At 36.9% G+C, this 23,676-nt stretch overlaps 1 protein-coding gene across 1 annotated transcript; it reads left to right on the forward strand.

Moving 5' to 3' along the window:
• The first annotated feature begins 310 nt into the window (after positions 1–310).
• On the forward strand, positions 311–22,002 carry pepd (peptidase D). The gene is made up of 15 exons (XM_038282636.1): positions 311–416; positions 3,809–3,992; positions 4,237–4,364; positions 6,155–6,218; positions 9,057–9,104; positions 10,651–10,712; positions 10,963–11,007; positions 13,957–14,032; positions 16,346–16,392; positions 17,848–17,916; positions 18,449–18,526; positions 18,663–18,811; positions 20,399–20,583; positions 21,183–21,374; positions 21,563–22,002. Exons 1-15 carry the CDS (start codon positions 400–402, stop codon positions 21,686–21,688), a joined length of 1,470 nt encoding a protein of 489 aa, XP_038138564.1. The 5' UTR covers positions 311–399; the 3' UTR covers positions 21,689–22,002.
• Positions 22,003–23,676: the final 1,674 nt, after the last annotated feature.

Consider the following 23,676-nt stretch of genomic DNA (forward strand, 5'->3'; position numbering starts at 1 on the left):
TACGTGTTTTGCTTTCACATCAAAAATATATATTTCCTGAGCTTCGAACAGCTTTTACCTCTTCATTGAACACGTGACAAAAAGAAAAATAAGTTGCATTTGCGCACTTGCAATATTGCAAAATGCGCTACATACTGCAACACTGACGTAAAAACGAGGTGTAAAACTCTTAGTAATCGTCAAACAGCTGAATGAAAGCAACCTCTCGGCTACACAGTGTAGACATCCACTCTGAATCATATTATTTATGTTTCTAATTACTCATTTCTTTGTGGATAGAGGAATTTCCTGAAATCTTGAATGCAACACAATTTCCTGTCAGCTGATGTTTTGTCACTTTTCAGACCTCACGTGACCCAGCTGTCTCCACGTGACACTCTGGACCGAGGACCCGTCATCATGGCTTCAGCTGCTCAGTGAGTTTAAGATTTAAGATTATTTTATGTAACTCTGTTCATTCCCGCGTTAATTCACTACAATACATCCGTTTTTATTGTGCAGCCATTTTTAACTGCTTTGATCCGCCGCGTGGGGGGAGCTGTTGCTTTTCATGCTGAATCTAAATTATTCAGCTTTTTTCCGTATATCTTTAAAATGATAATAAACCCTAAAGTTTTTATTGTTCCCCCTTTCCCTGGATACATTTTAAATCCATATTTAACATAATTTTGAAGGGATATTTGGCGTAAGTAAAATGCATAGATTTGAAGACACTTTCACTTGAAATAATTTAGAATAAAACACGTTTTGATGTATTTTTGCAAATTGAAACCATATTTATTTAAATGTTAGTAAATTTAAAGTTAGTATTTGCTGGCTATCTAAATCACATGATGAGACGGAAGGTATTCAGGAAAACTGGAAAGAGTTTAAATCAGTTTTGTTACAAGATGTCGCTGAGTTTAAGATTAAACTGAGATTATGGATTAACCTCTGCTCCAGGTGTTATAGATAGTTTGCTTTATCTTATCAGATATATGTCCTAAGACCTTTCACTGACAAAGTTGCCTGTCAGCATATTTTGGCTAAACTCTCTCTTTTTTTTCTGAACAGAACAGTTTTTATTGGCTTTTCCTCAAATCATTTTCAGCCAGAGGTGTATGAGGACCTGGAGAGTCAGAAAAGAAAACCAGCCGTTTTAAAAACATTTAAATCAGGCAAAAAAATAAAAATACAATTGCACATTTTAAGTTGAATTATTGAAGGGGAAATTGTAAATTATATTTATTAATCCATTAAATACTGTAATTTGAAAATGTATTCCCAAATGCTATTTCTTACCAAAATTAATTCAACTGATTATAAACACCTTTGTAATACCCCTTATACACTATGGAGGACCTACTCTGCCATATCTAAAAATAAATACAGAAATAAATAAGACATATACCTCCACATTTGCATAATTAGGCAGAAATGTAAAAACGACAGGCAGAAATAAATAGCGTTGAAGAAATAAAGAGGGTAAAAAAATACAAAAGAAAAAATAAAACAGACAAAAAAATTATATCATGCACATAAATAAATACTTAAAAAATAAGTAATAAATAAATAAAGTTGAAGATTATAACGGACAATAAATAAATAAATAAGGTAACTGTTACGAAGGCAAATAAATAAAGCTAATTAAAAGAGATGTATACATTTACGTCTCACTGTATAATTTAATTTCTACATACATTTATTTGTTTATTGTATTTTGGGGGGCAATTAATTGTATGCTTATTTATTTAATCAGCATTAATTTATTTATGTATTTATCTCTATATATGGCAGAGTTGGTCCTCCATATTACACTGGCTTAAAAACCAGGAACAGTTTGGATTTAGTGGGAACAGCTCACTGACTGGTGTCAAATGACTTGCTTGCTTCATAAAAATCCCTGAGAAAAACCTGCCATGTTGGCCGGATCCTTCAAAGACCTCAAAAACAAGGAAGACCAGAAGTGATCTTCTGTGAATTGGGACAACCTAGCCCCGCAGTCCTGCACTGTCAGCTCAGGGTGACTAAGGTGTAACCCTGAAAACATGAGTCTTGTACCTATAAAACCTAAACATGATCTTTTTTTACATCAATTTTTCTGATATGCTTGTTATTTATAAGAGGAAAACAGATTTTGAGAAAATTCAAATTAATATAGTGAAATTATTCTGACTGGTCTTACAGATAAATACCTGTAAATGCCATATGACAAAGTTTGAGGTAAAACCTGCATAAATTATGATTTAGATAAAGATACAGATCTTTATTTTGGTTTTTAATCAGAAATGTCAGCAAACGGGAGATGGCTCCAGAATTTTTGTGTTTTGATGATTTTTTGCCACAATGCTAACAAGGTTTACACGTTTAAATCCGATTGGATCCAAATTTTTCCTTCGCTTGAGTTTGAAGCAAACCTTATATTCCAATGGGCAGATGAAGGCACCTAAATCGCTGTTTGTGACCCATTTTAGAAAAGACAGCCTCACGAAACATTGAATATTACCCATTAATAGATGTTGGTGTTTAGGTATGGTTTGTTTCTGGTTTATTTGGTTTGGGCGCTGTTGTTTTGTTTAGGTTGGTGGTGTGTGGACGGGAAAGCTATAAAGGTGAGAGGGCAGAAAAGGTTCGGGCGACGGGAGGTCATACGTTTTTTATACCTCTTCCTTTGGCCTGCGTCCACTGGTTAAATTCTGTCATATCCACACTTTCCATAATTACCTGTCCAACTCACTTTTAAAAGACCGCCCCTTGGATTGTTTTTTTTTTTTTATTTACAAACTGACTTCAATAAATGGGAAACGCCCACAACTTATCTCCCAGTCTGGACGTCATTTTGTAAGCACGTTAAAAGCCAATATATTCCCTGCACCCAGAAGTGATTAAAAGCTACAGCCAGTTTAATTTTAATCTTTTTTAAAAAGGTGGTATTTAAGAAAATCCATAGTACCCCTAATATTGTTTTTGTGCTCCTACATTTTTTTCATTTGGGTCCTCTAATGCTCCTGGTAAAATAAGCCAAGCATACAGCCCTGTAATAACATTTTTAGAAAGGTTATTCATTATTCAATTTTCTTTGTCTTTTTCAACGTACAAATTTTAATCCTGTTTTGCTTTTCCCGCTCCATTTACCGTTTCTGTGACCCTTCTGGTCCCTGAGCACAATAAAAACCAGATAAACCAATCGCAGTTGCTTCTTAGATGTAACAAGCTTCCTCATTGGTCAATTTGTTAACCAGTTGTGGCAGTCTAGAAGGTTTAACTGGTTTTCAGTGTGATCTGAATTTAAGTGTTGTGTTCAACTTGTGTTGCATTTTCTATTGGTGTGTAGAGATTTGAAATATCAACCATGTAAATAATGTGTATAAAGCTTATTTTCATATTTTAACCGTCTTAAAAAAAAAAAAAAAACAGCATAGAGTTTAAGATCTTTAAAATGCTTACAATTTTTAAGGATATTTTTTCCTACTAGTACACAGGGAAAAAAATAAACAAACAAATGAATAAAATTATTCAAGCTTTGATTGAACCTACCGGTAATAGGGTTTGACAATATAATCTTATTGTTTAGTAACAACAAATTTAATGACCAAACTTTTCTCAAATTTGTTCTTAAATATTAAATAAAAATGAAAGTGATGCTTAGTGTCTGCCTTTTAAATCCCTGTACCACAGGCCTTCTTTAGAGTATTCACAACAACAGATTGGATTATTAAATCACCTTTCACGTTCTGAATAATTTGTAGAACTGTGCAGGTAGAACTAGTCTCAAATGAATGGAGTGTGCATCCATCCAGCCTGACCTCATATCCTCCTGTCCTTTCAGACCCGTCTACTGGCTGGGTAATGACACCCTGAGGGTGTCTGCTGCCCTTTTTGCTGAGAATCGCAGAAGATTGTGCCAGGGGTTGAAAGGTAAAGACGGTTTGGTACCAAAGTCAGTGGTGTTGCTGCAAGGGGGAGAGCAAACCCAGAGATACTGCACAGACACTGATGTCCTCTTCAGGCAGGTGGGTTTTCTATTTGCTTTGTTTTTGCATTTTATAATCCATAACCAGACTCTTTTAAATAATTTCACTTTTTAGTTTTGCTTTCTGTGCCCCTTGTGAAAAATCAACGGTAACGGATCCGAGAGAACAATACGTTTAAGTTTAGCTCTACCTAATCAAATATGAAGCCCTCCATGTAATTCTCTATAGAAATCACTCTAGATGTGTTTTAGTTTGTTTCCTTTAATCATTTTTTTTCTTTCAGGAGTCTTTCTTCCACTGGGCCTTTGGAGTGACAGAGGCTGACTGTTTTGGAGCCATAGATGTGGACACGGGGAAATCCATTCTTTTTGTTCCTAAACTGCCTGAAAGCTATGCTACTTGGATGGGAGAGTAAGTCCTACTAATCCTCAAAAGGCTTTGTACGCTGCCAACACCGACAGCAGCAAGGGAAAGGCCTTCAGTTAGGAATTTAGCAATCATGTTCTCCACTTCAAAATGTTTTTTTCCCCCTTTTTTATTCTAATTTCCTTCTAGGCAGCACTGTTTTAGTCAATCTGGGGAGCATTTCGGGCCACAGATCCTTCATAGTTCGATCAGCAACAACAACTGTAACACTGTAAAAATAGGAACTTATAAATAGGAATATTTAATACATTTCGAAAGAAGAGATATTTCACGTGAGGTCGTGTTGGTAAAATTTCTACACAGCCAAAATGCAGTGAAAGTTGCAACAGTTAGATCACCTGAGTTTAAAGGGTAACAATCGTGTTTTATGCCTTTACAGAAAAGAACAAATAACATTTGACTGTGTTAAAATAAGGTTGGATACACCAACTGTTTGTCCTTTTGGTGTTTAGACCCTGTCCTTTTTGAGGCTAAATAGAATTTCAGCACCAGGTGCAATGGGCAGACATAAATGGATGTGGCGCCATCTGCTGACAGTACCACAGAATTACCATAAAGCTTGACGGTTACAATTGATGCATCTGTTTTACTTCCCTCCAGTCATGTGGTGTTATTATGAATATACTGTACACAAAGGGCTTTAATTACTAACAAACTGAGCAAAACTGTAAAACACAAAACTAACAAATAATGTACCAGTGGGATGTGGTAATCTCTAAGACAGGGTTCCCGCGGGTTCTTAAAAAATCTTAAAAGGCATTGAATTCTTCAAAATAAAACTAAGGCCTTAATTGGTATTAAAATGTCTTAAATTAGTCTTTCGTAGGTCTTAATTTTTAAAACATCATAAATAGAATTGTTTTTATTACGATTTATTTTTGTAATCTAAATAAAACGTTAAAATTGACAAATTTTTTTTTCTTTATATTAAAAAAAAATTATGGGGCGCCATTATTGGTTCCGTCCCGATAGCGGAACCAATAAAGCGTTGTTGCGGCCGGGACATTTGGGAGATGCGCCATTAACTTTTTGTCTGGAAAATATGACCAAGTGTAAATGTAACCAAAATTGTCTCCAGCCAAGAGTTTTCTCCATGGCTAAAACCAGGGAACATACATGAGGCTCAGTGGATTTAGTGCAAGAAGTGATTCAAGCTCAGAACGATGGGAATTAAGGCAGTGGAGTCGCCCATGTGAAGCACGAAACACAAAGCGTCAAAATGGAGTTAGAGAGAAACAGCCGGTATTTCTCAGTTTAGTTCCACCCTTGTCTCTGCAACGCCTCCACTTATCACCAAATCAAACATACTAAGAAAACCATACAAAGAAAAATAGCTGCAAAAAAGACTTAGCACTGGTTATGTTGGGGCTTTACAACTGATTTGTTTTGTTCCCTGCTAAAAGCTTTTCAGAATTTGAAACATTAGTGCAGTGGTTTATTTTAAAATAAACCTTTGAGTTAAATTGTCGCAAGCGGGTTTTTCTTGTGTTTCTTGTGAATTTGGTCTTAAATTTTTATTTCAAGTGGCATTAAAAAGTCTTAAAAAGTCTTGAATTTAACTTGCCTTATGCTGTAGGAACCCTGTAAGAAAAAAACTGCAACCAGAATTAGTTACTGGTGTTTACATATAACATGATTATGTGCCTTAAAAAAACAAAGACTCAACAACTTGCTCTGCATACCCAACTGCATTGTAACATTTTGTTAATTAAATTTGAAACTTGATCAATAGTCTGCCCTCTTCTCTCGGTCATTTTGTCTGTATCTTTGACCAGGATCTTCCCTAAAGAGCACTTCAGGCAGAAGTATGCTGTTGATGAGGTGCAGTACACCTCTGATGTAAGTATATGTTACCTTTCCAGCTGCTCTAATGTGACCTTTTCTGCACTGTAATGGAATTTTTTATCATTTTAGAACCACAGTATGATGTTTTAATGGTGACTATAATAGTTTTATCTGCAAATCTAGTCAGAAACAGATGTTGTGCCCTGCTATCTGATTACCCTGATATTTGTTTATTATCATATGGCAAATTATGCGAATCCCAAAAAATAATACTGCAGGTGAGCTGACATCATGTTGGTTATAAAGGATAAAGAAATAAACCATAGAGAATCATGTAGAAAAACACTCATGTCTGTATATGATCATTGGAGTCATATGCATGTATATATGAAAAAATAAAGCTGTTATGGTCAGTCTTTTTTATTTTCATGTAATAATAAAACTATTTTTATGTAATAATAAAAATAAAGACAATATTTGGCTTGTTAAGATGTGTTGTAAACTAAGGTGTTATTCAAGGAACCTTTGGAGATGCTAATGTAAGCTTTAGGTAAGCCCTTTTACCTAGTACATTAATTATAATGATAAAATCTTTTAAAATTTCCATTTCTGAAGAAGCTAAGAGTTTTTAATTTAGTTATATTTTTACTCTTTACTGCATGACTAATTAGCTTGTATTTGTAATTTTTCTACATCTCAGCTCCCGCATAAGATGGTTTTCTGGTCAGTTTTGTATTTGTCTGAATCTAAAACCACTTTAAGCATGTAAACTCATCCCCTCAATTGTTTAATAAAATGTTAAAAACAATATTTTGAAAATGAAAATCTGTAAATTGTTTTATAAATTAGAAAAAAAAAATAATTAAAAAAGTCTGGAACCAAATTTATTGCAAACTTTTAGCAATAACCTCCTCCCTTCATCTTGGATTTTATCTTTTGTAAAAGAAGGGTTGAAAGTAGAAACATTTGGAATGTATGAGAGTTGAACCAGCAGCCTTCCCTGCAAAATAAATGTGATCAAATTTAGAGCTCCTTTCTTTCCATAGCAGCAAGAGGAATGATAGGTTGCAGAGTTTGCAACACACGGCTGCTGAACTAACTTTTTTCACATCAGGACATATTATTACTCTTTATTCTTAATGTTTGCTTCATATAGAACCACTTCTCATCTTCATTTCTCTGTAATCTGTTACACCAACGGTACGTGTTCTAAGTTGCTGAGATGGGCAAAAATTGAGACAACCTGTGGTAGACTGCAAGCTAATAATTAGCTCTGCAAGTTTATGGACTTAAAGAGCAAAGTTGACAGTAGTTTCTTCATTCTTAAATGATTCGCAGGGCCAGCTTTGTTCCCGTAGAGTCAGCAAACTTTTAATGATTCAGAGATAAAATCAGAGGGAGAGATATCCCTCTCTCTGCTTATCTCCCTTTTGTCACATTGTTGTTGAAAAGATGCAGAGCTTTAAGTAAATAACACCCCAGCATCAACAGGCTGCCATGGATTGTTTAGGAAATAAAAATTATTTAGCAAAAACTCTGAAAAATATACCACACATCAGCTCCAAGTCTTCTTTAAGGAAAGTTGGTAGCACTGTTGCCTTGCAGCAAGAAGGTCCTGGGTTCAAATCCCGGCCTGGGGTCTTTCTGCAAAGGAGTTTGCATGTTCTCCCTTTGCATGCGTGGGTTCTCTCCGGGTACTCCGGCTTCTTTCCACAGTCCAAAAACATGACTGTTAGATTAATTGGCTTCTCTAAATTCTCCTTAGGTGTGAGTGTGTGCATGAATGGTTGTTTGTCCTGTTTCTCTCTGTGTTGCCCTGCGATGGGCTGGCGACCTGTCTAGCGTGTACCCCGCCTCTCCCAAGTAGACAGCTGGAGATAGGCACCAGATTCCTCGCGACCCCGCTTGGGATAAGCGTGACAGAGAATGGATGGATGGATAAATGATATGCAAAACAATCATTAGTTGCAGCCCTAATTGATATTAGATGGAATTATTTTATTTTATTGCTGTTGGGATGACATGCTGATCTTGTTCCAGCTCTAGATCTGATATTTCTTCTGCTTTTTTTTTTTTTTGGTTTACCTCTGCATGCCCGTCTTTGGCATATTTGGAATTTGTATCACTTGAATCCTTGGCAACAATTATTGACAATGAGCCGAAAGCATATCTATGAAATAAAGAAGTAGCTTGAATTTATGTTGAATTTTGGATTTGTGATTTGAGTCGTTGAATTTAAACAGTGTTGTTGTGTGTTTCATTGTAAATTCATAGTTCTTATTATTTTATAGTTGCTTTTTGTCTTTATTCCCAGAAGATTAATTGCTGATTTTTGGTCAACGCAAGTTTGAAATGAGAAAACTGAAGAAATCAGTTACAATAATTAAGATTAAAACAAAAGTTTAGATATTATGAGATTTTTTTTTTTCTATATTAGAGCTCTGCAGCAAAACTTTTCACTCAAATTCCAGAATGCTCAAGAACTACAAAAACAGATTAGGGATACAAGAAGATGATGAATATGGGAACATATCGTGATTTCTTGCAATCCTTGGGCATATTGCTAATGAGATCCTTAATCTGCCCAGGTGTTGATATTTAAACATACTTCATTGCATTTAAGCATTTTTGGTTATAATTAAGACATTGTTTATCAAACCAGCCAATATACCTAATCTTAGCAAAGTCAACATTACTTCCTGAGATGTTTAAGCGTTGAAACACGGATGGATTTTTTGATGTTTATGCTGCATGAGGCAGACTCTTGTCATCAATTGTGCTGCTTATTACTGGAAAGGTCACAGTGTCAGAGTGACCTTTCATTATGATGACTGATTCTGGCCCTTTTTGAAGCTCTGCTTGAAGTCTGACTCTTTTAATTATTTCCTGTAGATTGCTGATGTCCTCTCCACCATGAAGCCATCATTTCTCCTGACTCTGGTAACTATCATTTAATCAGCAGAATTACTTCTGATGATGACTTTTTGTATTGGATACTAAACAGTTATTGAATCTTTCTGTAGCTCAACTTATAAAAGTGAAATAGAAATTAAACAGAGAGGTCATTCAGCTATCAATAAACATAATCTGAAAGCATTAAGGATTTTTCATTGCAGCTATAAAGAAGAAATTATTATAGAGTGGACCAGAAGTTTTAGTTATCCCACATATTTCAACAGCAATGAAGTATATAGCTTGCTCTTAGCTGATCTACTCACCTGTAATAAAGCTAAATCTAAATATCTCTGGAACTGAAGGAAAATCTACGACAGAGTATTAGGGCCAGGCTAGAGATTTTTTTTTCCTTCTATTTCGAGAATAAAGTCATAACATTATGAGAATAAAGACGTAATATTACGAGAATTAAGTCATCATACCACAAACCGTTTCAGAAAGAAAGCTTCAAGCTCCGACCAGCAGATGGCGGCCAACCAGCTCCACCAATCAGCAGCCTGAGTCCACTTTGACCTGCTGCCCATTTGATGCTGGTGCTGAAAGTTTTCCTGATTTGTCAAGAGCCAGAGTCAAAGTATAATTTCACATAATGCGCGAAATTCTTCATTTAAGGGAAGAAAGTGCTTCTTGTAGGAGTAGACATAAAATACAACTTGTTTCTCGTAATTTCAGGACTAGGCTCTCTTAATATTTTGCCATTTTTTTTTCTCGTAACATTGCGACTTTATTCTCCTAATTTTACGACTTTATTCTCATAATTTTACAACTTTATTCTCTTATTTTATGACTATTCTCGTTGCGACTTTATTCTCAGAATTTTATGACTATGAAAAAATATCTCTACCCTTTCCCTAATACTCCGTCGTAAAAATCTGATAACAAGACATGGCTGCTGAATGCATTGATGAACCAGGGAGTGCAGGCATGTATCTGCCGATATGATACAAAGTGAGTAGATTATACAGGAGCTGGGCTTTTCTGGTGCATTCGATCACATGTTGTACAATAGATTGTCTCAATATTTGTGCTGGGACATGATTAAAATTTCAATCCAGTTAATTACCGGATCTGTAATTAATTATTCACATTTTTACTTACTGTGTTTGCTCTGAAGCTCCTCCTCTGGTCGATATGGACTCACTGCAGATGTGGATGCAAACATTAGCGCTGAAAATGTATCTCCTATACCAACATGAGTTCTCCTGAGATGGTTTTAAAGCTTGGAAACCACTACTGGACAAACACTAAGGATACTATTGGTGCATCAAATTTATGTCTGCACAAGAGACTGAATTTAAAGGTTTATTCAGGCATTGAATTAAACATAGTTAACTAAAATCAATGCTTTCAAGCCTTTGTAGATATCTAAAACAATTTCAGGAGGATTACTTTTTTTTTATTTTCAAATGTCTTGACAGGCTTATTCCTTCTTCCTATCCTCCATACATACCCACTGAGCTGTTAGTTTTATATCCCTACCATATGTTCTCTGGTAGAGTTTGAAATCTGATCCCTTTGTTTTCATTTTAAGCGTGGACAGAACACCGATAGTGGAAACACCTGCCGTGAAGCCTCCTTTGATGGAATCACTGGGTATGTTAAATTTGCCTCAATTTATTCCCCCCCCCTTTTCTGAGTATTGGTGATTTTTTTCCGAAATGTATTTTGATAACTATAATTAGGCTTTACTGTTTTTTTTAGAGAAATGTGGTGTTGTTCTTTATTCTTAATCTGCCTGCTCATATTTATGTTCTGTATCTTTTCATAGATATGTTTTATGAACCGCTTATAGATCATTACCTTCCATTTTGTTTATTTTGGCCTTTCTCCTTCTTTTTTTCAGATTCCAAGTAGACAACAAGATTTTACACCCAGTCATTGTGGAATGGTGAGTTTGTTGAACTGCATTTTATCCATTATGGCTGAGAAAATTTGCCTCAGAGGCTCCAAAATGTTTCTTCAGCAGAATTTTTCAACAGTCAACACGTCCTGGGGAAATGTATTTGCGCTTTTAATCAGGGTGGTGGTTTTCTACTTCTGTTTTTCTCCTGTCTGAGGCAGAAATCCCTCTGCATGGACAGAATGAACTACGTGCTTTCCTGGTTGTCTTTGTTGTTAGAGTTTGAACCCTCCAGATGAATTGATGCTTTCAGAAATGAGGAAGAGTGTTGTTCAGTCACACCTCTTGGAGCGCAGAGCTTGATTTAACCCTTTGCCTCCCTCCTTTTGCTGAAAGCAACAAAGATCTCTTTTAATTGGTTTCCTATTTTATCTTGTGTTTTTTTTAAATAGCCGTCGGTGTTTCTACTGGTTACCATTGCATAACCTTTATTTTTGAAATGTATCCATAGCAATGCTTCAAATAAATGAGAAAATAAAGTTTATTTTAATTTTAGAGGGTACTCATTAAATTTGAAAAATAACCCATCCTTTCCTTCTCTATACCTACTTATTATGCATGCCTGCATAAGCACACCCTCGCACCTAATGGTAATTTAAGGGGGCATATTTACCTCCTTATATACAGAGCAAGAATGTAACATTAATATTTTTGGGCATAGGGGAGAACATGAAAACTCCATGCAGACTGGAATTTGAACCCAGGACCTTCCTGCTAACAGCAAACTAACAAAGCAGCTTAATACACTCACCGGCCACTTTATTAGGTACACATGTCCAACTGCTCGTTAACACTTAATTTCTAAGCAGCCAATCACATGGCGGCAACTCAGTGCATTTAGGCATGTAGACATGGTCAAGACAATCTCCTGCAGTTCAAAGCGAGCATCAGTATGGGGAAGAAAGGTGATTTGAGTGACTTTGAACGTGGCATGATTGTTGGTGCCAGAAGGGCTGGTCTGAGTATTTCAGAAACTGCTGATCTACTGGGATTTTCACGCACAACCATCTCTAGGGTTTACAGAGAATGGTAAGAAAAAGAAAAAACATCCAGTGAGCGGCAGTTCTGTGGGCGGAAATGCCTCGTTGATGCCAGAGGTCAGAGGAGAATGGCCAGACTGGTTGGAGCTGATAGAAGGGCAACAGTGACTCAAATAACCACCCGTTACAACCAAGGTGGGCAGAAGAGCATCTCTGAACGCACAGTACGTGGAACTTTGAGGCAGATGGGCTACAGCAGCAGAAGACCACACCGGGTGCCACTCCTTTCAGCTAAGAACAGGAAACTGAGGCTACAATTTGCACAAGCTCATGGAAATTGGACAATAGAAGATTGGAAAAACGTTGCCTGGTCTGATGAGTCTTGATTTCTGCTGCGACATTCGGATGGTAGGGTCAGAATTTGGCGTCTACAACATGAAAGCATGGATCCATCCTGTCTTGCATCAACGGTTCAGGCTGGTGGTGGTGGTGTCATGGTGTGGGGAATATTTTCTTGGCACTCTTTGGGCCCCTTGGTACCAATTGAGCATCGTTGCAACGCCACAGCCTACCTGAGTATTGTTGCTGACCATGTCCATCCCTTTATGACCACAATGTACCCAACTTCTGATGGCTACTTTCAGCAGGATAATGCGCCATGTCATAAAGCTGGAATCATCTCAGACTGGTTTCTTGAACATGACAATGAGTTCACTGTACTCAAATGGCCTCCACAGTCACCAGATCTCAATCCAATAGAGCATCTTTGGGATGTGGTGGAACGGGAGATTCGCATCATGGATGTGCAGCCGACAAATCTGCGGCAACTGTGTGATGCCATCATGTCAATATGGACCAAACTCCCTGAGGAATGCTTCCAGCACCTTGTTGAATCTATGCCACGAAGAATTGAGGCAGTTCTGAAGGCAAAAGGGGGTCCAACCCGTTACTAGCATGGGGTACCTAATAAAGTGGCCGGTGAGTGTACATAACTAAATACAAATCCACCCTTGCTATAACATTTAGGTCCCAATTGATGGAAATAAAGCTTTTTATCCTGTTACCTATAAAGTATTTTATCAACTGGACTTCAGTTTTTGTGGCTGAAAGTTGTGTTCTTAAAAAAAAAAGCTAATAAAGAGGTTAAATGTTTTAATGAAGTCAATTTGTTTGTTTTTTTAAACTTTTCAGGAGTTTCCATGTGTTGGAGTGAGGATCTTAACCTGCATCCTGACTAAAACCCCATTAAATCTGTATATCTTGTATTAAAAAAAAATCAATCTATATTTGGTTTTAAAATAATATTTGGACATAATTTTAGTTCGGTATTCGAAAAATTTTAAAACTTAGTACCTCTAATGGTATAAAATGAATTCCTGAAGATGGTCCACATGCTGTGCATCTTTTAGATTCATTAAGTACTGCTCAAAATGTTTTAGAATATTCTTTTTTTTCTTTCCTTTAAACATAACCAGTCATGCTTACGTTTAACCAGGAAAAAGATTCCTGGATGTCTTCAAACTTGGAAACAAAGTCCAGTTAATTTTTTTTTTTTTTTTACTTTTTTGGAGTTTCTATGACCTGGATGACTGAAAATCTTCACCAGCATAAACACTCATGATCTGAATTTCAGAAGTTAACAGATTTGATTTAAATTTAGTACCTCCAACACATTTCTTTTCCCCTCAAATCCAGAATAAGTTTTACATACTCCTGAAATGTTGACATATCTTATGTTTGTTTTCAGAATTTGCGTTACTTTCTTACCTTCTTCAACAACTTATTAAATTTCCAACATGTTTCAGTTTGAAAGTTGCTTAGGTTGAAAACCTGTGTGTCATAAGCAATTGTATATTAAAAGGTAAAAAACAGACATACCAGCATATAGGTCTACTTAGTAAAGTTTTAATTGCTATCTTTTTTATTATCCTTTTACTCTCGATTGTTTTTGTTGCAGCCGTTTGCTGAAGACTGATATGGAGCTGGAGGTCCTGCGCTACACCAACAGGATTTCCAGTGAAGCTCACAAAATGGTAATATAATCCTTTATTAAGAAGGATCATGAGAGGTAGCTTTAAAAAAGAAGGAATTTAATAATTTAAGCAGTTTAAATCAAGAAGTGGTTAATCCAAAAATCAGTGCAGAAGTTTAAGACTCGTTTAGTTTATTGGTACTAAAAGGGTCATAAGACGGTTTTTCCTGATAAATATATAGGGAAGAAATATAGAATGAATTGCATAAATGTAAATGTCCCATGAAATAATAAAATTACTATGAATTGAATAGATGTAAATAGATGGCCGCCAACCAATGGGCAGAAGTTCAGCCTCTAAGACACATCCCTCCTCATTTGCATAATGAGGCAGAAATGCAGACAGAAATTTAAAGACAGGCAGAAATAAATAGCACTGAAGAAATAGATTAAAAAAAATACAAAGTAAGAATAAAACAAGACAAAAATATGACATGCTCATAAATAAATACTTAAAAAATAGGTAATAGATAAATAAAGTTGAAGATTATAACAAACAATAAATAAATAAGGTAATTATTACAAAGGCAAATAAATAAAGAAGCTTATTAAAATAGATGTATACATTTATGTCTCACTATATAATTTAATTTCTACCTACATTTATTTGTTTATTGTATTTTTGTGGGCAATTAATTATATGCTTATTTATTTATTGAGCACTTATTTCTGAATATGGCAGAGTTAGTCCTCCATATTTTGTAGAGCTCCCCCCACAGGTTTGGTGGATAGATCAGTGGATATTATCGGCTTATAGCCCAGTGTGGCTTATATATGTACGTTTCCAGTTTTTCTAAAAGCACTTTCAGGTTCGGCTTATAGTAAGGTAAACTCTATAATCTGGAAAATACTGTAAATAATTCCAAATCCATTAATGAAAGTGATTAATCAAACTATTGTTATTTATTTTAAAAAATGTATTTACTTCAATATATATAAAGGAATGTTAAGTGAGGTTTTAAAGTTTTCGAGTCTGTTTCATTGTTATATTTTAGGTCACAGGTAGGGGTGCACCGATAAATCGGCCGGCCAATCGATCGGCCCCGATTTCCTTAATTTAGGGTGATTGGTGATCGGCCGATATTTACATATGAAACCGATCTTAACCACCGATCTATTTACCTCCGCAAGTGTCTTAAAATCAGTTGCTACTCCATATTTTTTCTGATCTTTTGTTGAAGTTTTGTTTTTTGAAATGTAAAAAATCAAAAGACCAATGTTGTAGTCTTAAGTTTGTTTTATTTAATATTTATTATTTAATTAATGTCTATGTCAAGGCTCTACCTCATGGGGCAGTTAAAACAAGTTTATAATGGTTCAAGGCTATTGTTCAAGGGCATGTTTTTCAAGAAAAGATTGTAACATTGGTTATAGCAAAAAAATAAAAAATCGGTATCAACCAAAAATCGGAATCGGCAGGTCAGACTTTTTAAAGATCGGTGATCGGAAATCGGCCGGAAAACTGCAATCGGTGCACCCCTAGTCACAGGCTGAAAGGTTTGGGATCCTCAGAAATATAGCACAGGTCTACGTTAACACAGCAGGGTTTCAGGGTTTTTGTTTTTCTAAATCCTGATCTTTTTTCATGCTCTTTTACACCACCAAATAAATGTGACCGCTGTCAGACCTTAATCTGATTGGTTCACAGAGGAATTCAACTGTCATCAGAGATGTATGTCATGTATGTGTTGGAAAGAAAATTACTAGTGGAATCTGATGACTCCGTGTTTATTTATAAATCTGTTTTTTCAGATTGAGATTTGTTAGTTGCATTCTTTTTAAGTTACATTTTACAGATCACCTTCTCTTCACCCAAAACAAACAACTCGCTCTTGCTGCGCACTTCGACCATTAGAATGTTGCTACTAACTTCCATACAGACCAATAGAAATGCATGTTTGCTCCTCACTCCAGAGAAAAGCCCAGAAGTGAAGAGAATAAGATCTGTTCAATGGAAATTGGAGAAAAAAAAACAATTTGCAAAACTAAATTTAAGGAAAAGAAATTTGGAAATGAAAAGAGAAGGGTACATTTTAAAAAAACAATTATATTTGCTTAGGAACGAGTAATTTAAAGGAAATAAATGAAAAATAATTGTTAAACAATAATAGAAAAATAAATCTAGAAATAAAGTCTAAAACTTTAGAATTTCTGTATTGCATTCTTTTCAAATATTAAATTAACAAAATGTGTTTTCTCACATTTCAATTAACCAAAATTTTCTTTGCTTGCAACAATAATGCAATAAAATTTATTTGTTAATAATAATAAAGGCTTAAAAATTATAATCTTTATCTGCATGATATTTCTTCAGGTGATGAAAAATGTCCGACCTGGAAAGAAAGAATATGAAATGGAGAGGTGAGTGTGAATGTTTATCCCTTAATGTGGAGGCACCACACCTCCTGGTTTATTTTCTGAGCTGTTTGTTCTGTAACAATTTTAGATTATGTTCATGTTTGTCTCTGTTGTATTTTCTGTTTGGATAAAAATTAGGGCTGCAACTAACGATTATTTTAAAAATCGATGAATCGGCCGATTATTTTCTCGATTAATCGATGAATCGGACAAAAAATATTTTTTATTTTAACCTCTTTATTCCAAAATAAAAATTTTAGACAGAACAAACAAGCACACAAGTACAGGTTGCTCATTAACTGTACTGGTGCAATATGAAAAATAAATGTTTGTGTTAAAACTATGCAAACTTACATGAGAAATGTAGCTGTACATCCACAAAATATAGGGTACTTTGTTTCATAAAGCGCAAAAAAGAATTTTTTGTTTTTAAAGCTCCTAAGGCGTTCAAACAATAGGCCCCCCCATTTCAACAAATGAGGTTTTTTTAGACTAGAAGAGTTCTGCCTTTTAAGACAGGAAAGTATAGCAGTTAAAGTTGCTACTTGAGAAAATACTGAACCATAGAGATAAAAATAGCCCTGAGATTCAAATTATAAATTGTATTTGGAATAAAAATGAGAGAACTAGGGGTGCTAAAAAACACATCCTCCAAAGACAGATATTTACATGGGAATGTGGCAAATAATTAATTGACATATTACTGATCTGCTGGATTTTATTCTGCTTTACTTCCATAAATTGCAGGATCTTCTTTACTTTATCTTTGCCAGAAGATTTAAACTTTAAAAGCCTTGCCCTCATAATTTGCAAGTTAATTTATTTATAAAGGCTATTTTAATTATTGTGATCAATTTGCGCCGTCAATCCCGGCGCATGCGCACTTCATTTGCAGTCTGGACGCTGAGGGTAGCATCCTGCGGCTCTGAATGCAGCGCTGAGAGGGAGAACGGGGTTGGGATGGGGGGGGCGCCTCACGGCAGCAGCTGCCCCTGGAGGACAAGAGTAGGAACGATACATGCTTTCACGTAAGAGTCTCCAAAAGCCGCCAGTGACACCGTAAAAAGTCGCCAGATTTGTCGCTAGTCGCTTTTTTGAAAAATAGTCGCTGGAGGGGTCTGAAAAGTCACTAAATATAGCGACAAAGTCGCTTCCGCCGTTTCAGTCAAGTGGATGTGATGACGGCGGCGGCGGATGACGCATTAATCGCCCGACACAATTAATCGATGATGAAATTCGTTGCCAACGCTTTTAAAAGTCGATTTTTATCGATTTTATCTATTCGTTGTTGCAGCCCTAATAAAAATATTTGCCAACAGTTCTTCTCTTTCACTACAATCCCACCAACAAGATTTGTAAAAAAACATTTAAGTTCATGAGAATTAAATTAATTCATGCAGACGACTGTGGTAAACTGGTTTACCTTCTATTTACTCCTAATTTGTCGTTTCTCTTTAGTCTGTTCCAGCACTACTGCTACTCCAAAGGCGGGATGCGTCACACCTCTTACACCTGCATCTGTGGAACGTGAGGCTATATAAATCTTTGCCTTTAGGAATATACTGTAGGTTCTCTATATTTAAAATCTATAGTAAATATGGTATTGCTTCAATTTGAGCAGCCTTTATCACATTATAGGGCAAGCAAACTGTTTTTGAACCAGAGTTGATAAAAAAAAAAAAATTATAGTTTAAAGCCTACAAATCAATCAGTGATAAACTTTCATAAAATCTGAGGAATTTTTTTTGTTTGTATCATTTTACACCTAAGTTATTAGCTTTGAGGTTAATCATGAGGTATTTCTTTTAGTCCATTTAAAGTTGCTGTTTTGTCTCCAGCTTTACTGCTAAGATCAGATCCTCATCATGAGCTCAAGATCTCTGGTTGAATTTTTTTGTGGACAAAAATTAAATTTGACTATGTGGAGGTCCACATCTCTGAAACCTTGGCTCTTCAGATTCTTTTATTACCACATTGAGTTTGTTTTCTGCAACCTAGTAAGATACGAGTTAAAGCAGAGCGTTTTGTTTTTAAATCTCTTATCATTTTCTGCCACCAGGGGGAATAACTCCTCGGTCCTCCACTATGGTCACGCTGGAGCTCCAAATGACAAGACAATTGAAGATGGAGACATGTGGTCAGCAGATTTCTAATGTTTTGGGGGTTTTTTTTACTTTAAGAGCCATGAATCAGTTTGTTTTGGAAGTTTTGTGAAAAACTGCATTTAGCATCACTATTAAATAGTGATCTGTGTCATTGCTTTTCCCCTGTAGTTTGTTCGACATGGGTGGAGAGTACTACTGCTACTCCTCAGATATAACCTGCTCATTCCCAGCCAACGGGAAGTTCACTGCAGACCAGCGGGCCATCTATGAGGCAGTCCTGAAATCCTCATGTGCCGTCATGGCTGCCCTCAAACCAGGTTATCATCCTCCCAAATACTGAAGACAAAGTACATCTGAAATCCTGTTCAAACATACTTCTTCCTTCATTCTTTACATTTTTGTCTACAACAATAAACAGTAAGAATCAGTCATGAAAAGCTAATTAAAGATAAAAGTTAAAAACGGGTGCTCTAGCTACGTTTACATGGACACAATCTGATTAAAGGGCTGATCAGATCAAAAATGTTTCATGAAAACATATCCGATCAGAAATAGATTTCATTCTGATTAAGAAAGAAAATGTTTTCTTGTGATCGCCATTCTGATTGGTGTCCATGTACACGGCCAGTTGGACGTTTGGAAAAAAGTCATCTTTGTACATGCGTGCACGGCCAGATGGATGTTTTCTTTTTTTTCTAAACCTTATCTACTGACTCCTGGTCCTTGGTGACGGAGGTCAAAGTAATGTGTGGAGCAAAGGAGCGTTAGCATGAGGCACGGGTGAGCCCTTAACTAAAATGACCCTAACAACAACAACATTATGATGCAACGAAGGTCCATAATGGAAAAAAACTCCATCAACAGACATGACTGAAGAGCCAAAGAAAAATAAATGTGAATGCCATGAAGCAAGGGTAGCTGAAGTGGAGAATCTGTTTATAGACACACGCAGCTTCCATACATACGTTTAATCTAACCTATAACTCTGGGAATATTGGAAAGGGGATTTTTCTCTCTCAACAAAACACTTAGAATAGACTAAAATACACTCAGAGCACTAATTATACAAAAATTATACAAATATATAAAAAAGTCTATAAATGTTTTGCTTTCAATATGGAAAAAACTTTTGCTCCATCTACAGCTCCTCAAGTAACAGAGATGTTGCTTCCTCTGGTTAAAATTCTATATTAAATCTTCTTTAAGGAACCTTTTCCTATCAATTGTTAATCATTATTTCATAAGAAATTATCAACACAAATGAAATATTTCAAATTTTCAAACCTGTCTTTTTAGTCAGGAAAATAATCCCTTCTGTGATTACTGGGGCATACATAGTGAGAGCGTGTCTCAGAAAAGCATCCTTTTTAATTTATTATTCCTCATTTAGTTTAAAAATACGGCAGGTTGGAGTTTATTCATGTTTGTCATCTTCCTTAATGTAAACCAGCTGTTTTATGCCCGCTGCTCGGTTTTGGAAGATTCTTACTTTTTCTGGACTTTTTTCCTTCCTGAGGAGTGTTGAATCATTCCTGTTAGTGCACACAGCTAACGGCCACAGAAAATCAGTCCTGCACTTACTCACCAGGCAGGACCCTGGAGGGGGGGGGGGGGGGGGGGGGGCAAGACAGTCTGAGAGATATGAATCTGACCCTGGAGGAAACCTTATCCAGCACAGAGCTGTTTACACTAAATATCAGTGACAACAGCTTTGGAAATCAACAACTAGACCCTGAAACTGCCTCACCTCTGCTTCCACTAGAGAAGGAGCAACTTAATAAGGAGGTCTGTTTTGTTTTAGAAGGAAATGCATATTAAATACTATAAAACATAAAAGATTATGGTTTCATTTTTGTAAAGACTCCAGGCTCTTTCCTGATAACAAAAAGATGTTTCTTTTGAAGGTGTGAAATGGACCGACATGCACCGCCTGGCTGACAGGGTTCACCTGGAGGAACTGGTTAAGATCGGCATCCTGCACGGTAACGTTGAGGACATGCTGAAGGTCCACCTGGGTTCTGTGTTCATGCCCCACGGCCTGGGACACCTGCTGGGGATCGATGTGCACGACGTGGGAGGTTACCCAGAGGTAACGGCTAAAGAGGCTGTCTGACTGTCTGAGTTGCTCTTTTCTCTAGATACTGAAGTTTCATCAATAAAAGGGAGATTTGAGGAAAACAGGAAAAGGATTGTAAACTTTAACAAAACACATTTATTTAAAAACCAGATAAAATAGGGCTAGATAGCTAAAGAGCTAGCAGGTATTAGCTTGATCCCTGACTAACGTTACGTGCACACAGCAGTTGTAGTCACAGAAGGCTCCACATGCCTCGATTACATTTTATTCTAAGTCGTCTTAAAAAATCTTAAATGTAACTTTTGGAAACATTTAGGAACTCTGTATATAGCAGCAAAGTAGTGATTGGTTCAGCATTATGGGATTAGGAACAAAATGCATTCAAATAAAAGCCTTTGGTCGATGCATTTATCAACTAAATAAGATAGTTAATATTCTACGTTCATTAGGAAACATTTTCCATGCCAGACCAGAACTTCCTTTAGCTCCTTTCAGCTACTGTTGATAATCATATTTAGACTTAAATGGTTTTCCAAATGAAAGAAGTTGTATCTTTTTCAGATATCAAGTATTTGACTACAGAATGAAACCCTTTTATCCATGCGTTAAAGGGAATAGAGCGCATAAACGAGCCTGGACTGAGGAGCCTCCGTATGGGTCGCCTGGTGCAGGAGAGGATGGTCCTCACCGTGGAGCCTGGGATATATTTCATAGACCACCTGCTGGATAAAGCCCTGGCTGATCCTGCTCAAAGCTGCTTCATCAATAACCAAGTGCTGGCCCGCTTCAGAGGCTTCGGAGGGGTCAGTGTGCCTGTGGAGATAAAAGAACATTAAATCATCATCTGTTAAATAGTTTGTTACGGTTGGATGTTTTTAACTGTCCTCAATTGTTTTTCTTTTGTCCAACATTAGATTTTTCATGCTTTATTTGTTATTCTCTACAGATTAAACATTTATACAATCACTGACGTCCCCGCTGTCTCATCCAGGTTCGCGTCGAGGACGACGTGGCAGTGACGGCCAGCGGCATGGAGCTGCTGACCTGCGTCCCTCGCACGGTGGAGGAGATCGAAGCTTTCATGGCTGAGCCCGCCAAAGATTTCAGCCCGGTTTAGGGCGCTGAGAAAGCTTGAATATATCCCAGATTATCATGCAAGTGGCCCCATCACCATAGTGGGCGCCATCCTAAATCACCTTCCAAGTTCTTTACCAAAATAAAAGTTTTATTAGAGGAGAACTATCTCATCTTATACTCCATCGTCAGAAAGTTTGCCAGTGATTGTGATGATTTTCTAAATAAATAAGCTCTCACATTTTGTTGGGCTCTTTAAACATGTTTTCTGATTTTTATACAAACTACTTATTTTCGTTCTTTTTCCATTTTCTATACTAAAAAAGGAAAATAAAGATTCAAGCTTGCAACAAATGCCAGGTATGTGTTGATGTATTTGTTTTTTAGAAAAAGCCATTTTAGATTTCCGCATATGTATACACTTTATTAGGTACACCTGTCCAACTGCTCGTTAACACTTAATTTCTAAGCAGCCAATCACATGGCGGCAACTCAGTGCATTTAGGCATGTAGACATGGTCAAGACAATCTCCTGCAGTTCAAAGCGAGCATCAGTATGGGGAAGAAAGGTGATTTGAGTGACTTTGAACGTGGCATGATTGTTGGTGCCAGAAGGGCTGGTCTGAGTATTTCAGAAACTGCTGATCTACTGGGATTTTCACGCGCAACCATCTCTAGGGTTTACAGAGAATGGTCCGAAAAAGAAAAAACATCCAGTGAGCGGCAGTTCTGTGGGCGGAAATGCCTTGTTGATGCCAGAGGTCAGAGGAGAATGGCCAGACTGGTTCGAGCTGATAGAAGGGCAACAGTGACTCAAATAACCACCCGTTACAACCAAGGTGGGCAGAAGAGCATCTCTGAACGCGCAGTACGTGGAACTTTGAGGCAGATGGGCTACAGCAGCAGAAGACCACACCGGGTGCCACTCCTTTCAGCTAAGAACAGGAAACTGAGGCTACAATTTGCACAAGCTCATGGAAATTGGACAATAGAAGATTGGAAAAACGTTGCCTGGTCTGATGAGTCTCGATTTCTGCTGCGACATTCGGATGGTAGGGTCAGAATTTGGCGTCTACAACAGGAAAGCATGGATCCATCCTGCCTTGTATCAACGGTTCAGGCTGGTGGTGGTGGTGTCATGGTGTGGGGAATATTTTCTTGGCACTCTTTGGGCCCCTTGGTACCAATTGAGCATCGTTGCAACGCCACAGCCTACCTGAGTATTGTTGCTGACCATGTCCATCCCTTTATGACCACAATGTACCCAACTTCTGATGGCTACTTTCAGCAGGATAATGCGCCATGTCATAAAGCTGGAATCATCTCAGACTGGTTTCTTGAACATGACAATGAGTTCACTGTACTCAAATGGCCTCCACAGTCACCAGATCTCAATCCAATAGAGCATCTTTGGGATGTGGTGGAACGGGAGATTCACATCATGGATGTGCAGCCGACAAATCTGCGGCAACTGTGTGATGCCATCATGTCAATATGGACCAAACTCCCTGAGGAATGCTTCCAGCACCTTGTTGAATCTACAGGTGCTGGTCATAAAATTAGAATATCATGAAAAAGTAGATTGATTTCAGTAATTCCATTTAAAAAGTGAAACTTGTATATTATATTCATACATTACATACAAACTCATATATTTCAGATGTTTATTTTGTTTAATTTTGATGATTACAAATGACAACAAATGAAAATCTCAAATTCATCATATCAGAAAATTAGAATATTGTGAAAAGGTTCAAAATTGATGGCCCCTGGTACCACACTCTAATCAGCTAATTAACTCAAACCACCTGCAAAAGCCTTTAAATGGTCTTTCAGTCTAGTTCTATAGGCTACACAATCATGGGGAAGACTGCTGACTTGACAGTTGTCCAAAAGACGACCATCGACACCTTGCACAAGGAGGGCAAGACACAAAAGGTCATCGCTAAAGAGGCTGGCTGTTCACAGAGCTCAGTGTCCAAGCACATTAATAGAGAGGCGAAGGGAAGGAAAAGATGTGGTCGAAAAAAG

The sequence above is a fragment of the Cyprinodon tularosa genome, unplaced genomic scaffold (assembly GCF_016077235.1).
Source record: "Cyprinodon tularosa strain WSP-4 unplaced genomic scaffold, ASM1607723v1 ctg186, whole genome shotgun sequence".
Lineage (NCBI taxonomy): Eukaryota > Metazoa > Chordata > Actinopteri > Cyprinodontiformes > Cyprinodontidae > Cyprinodon > Cyprinodon tularosa.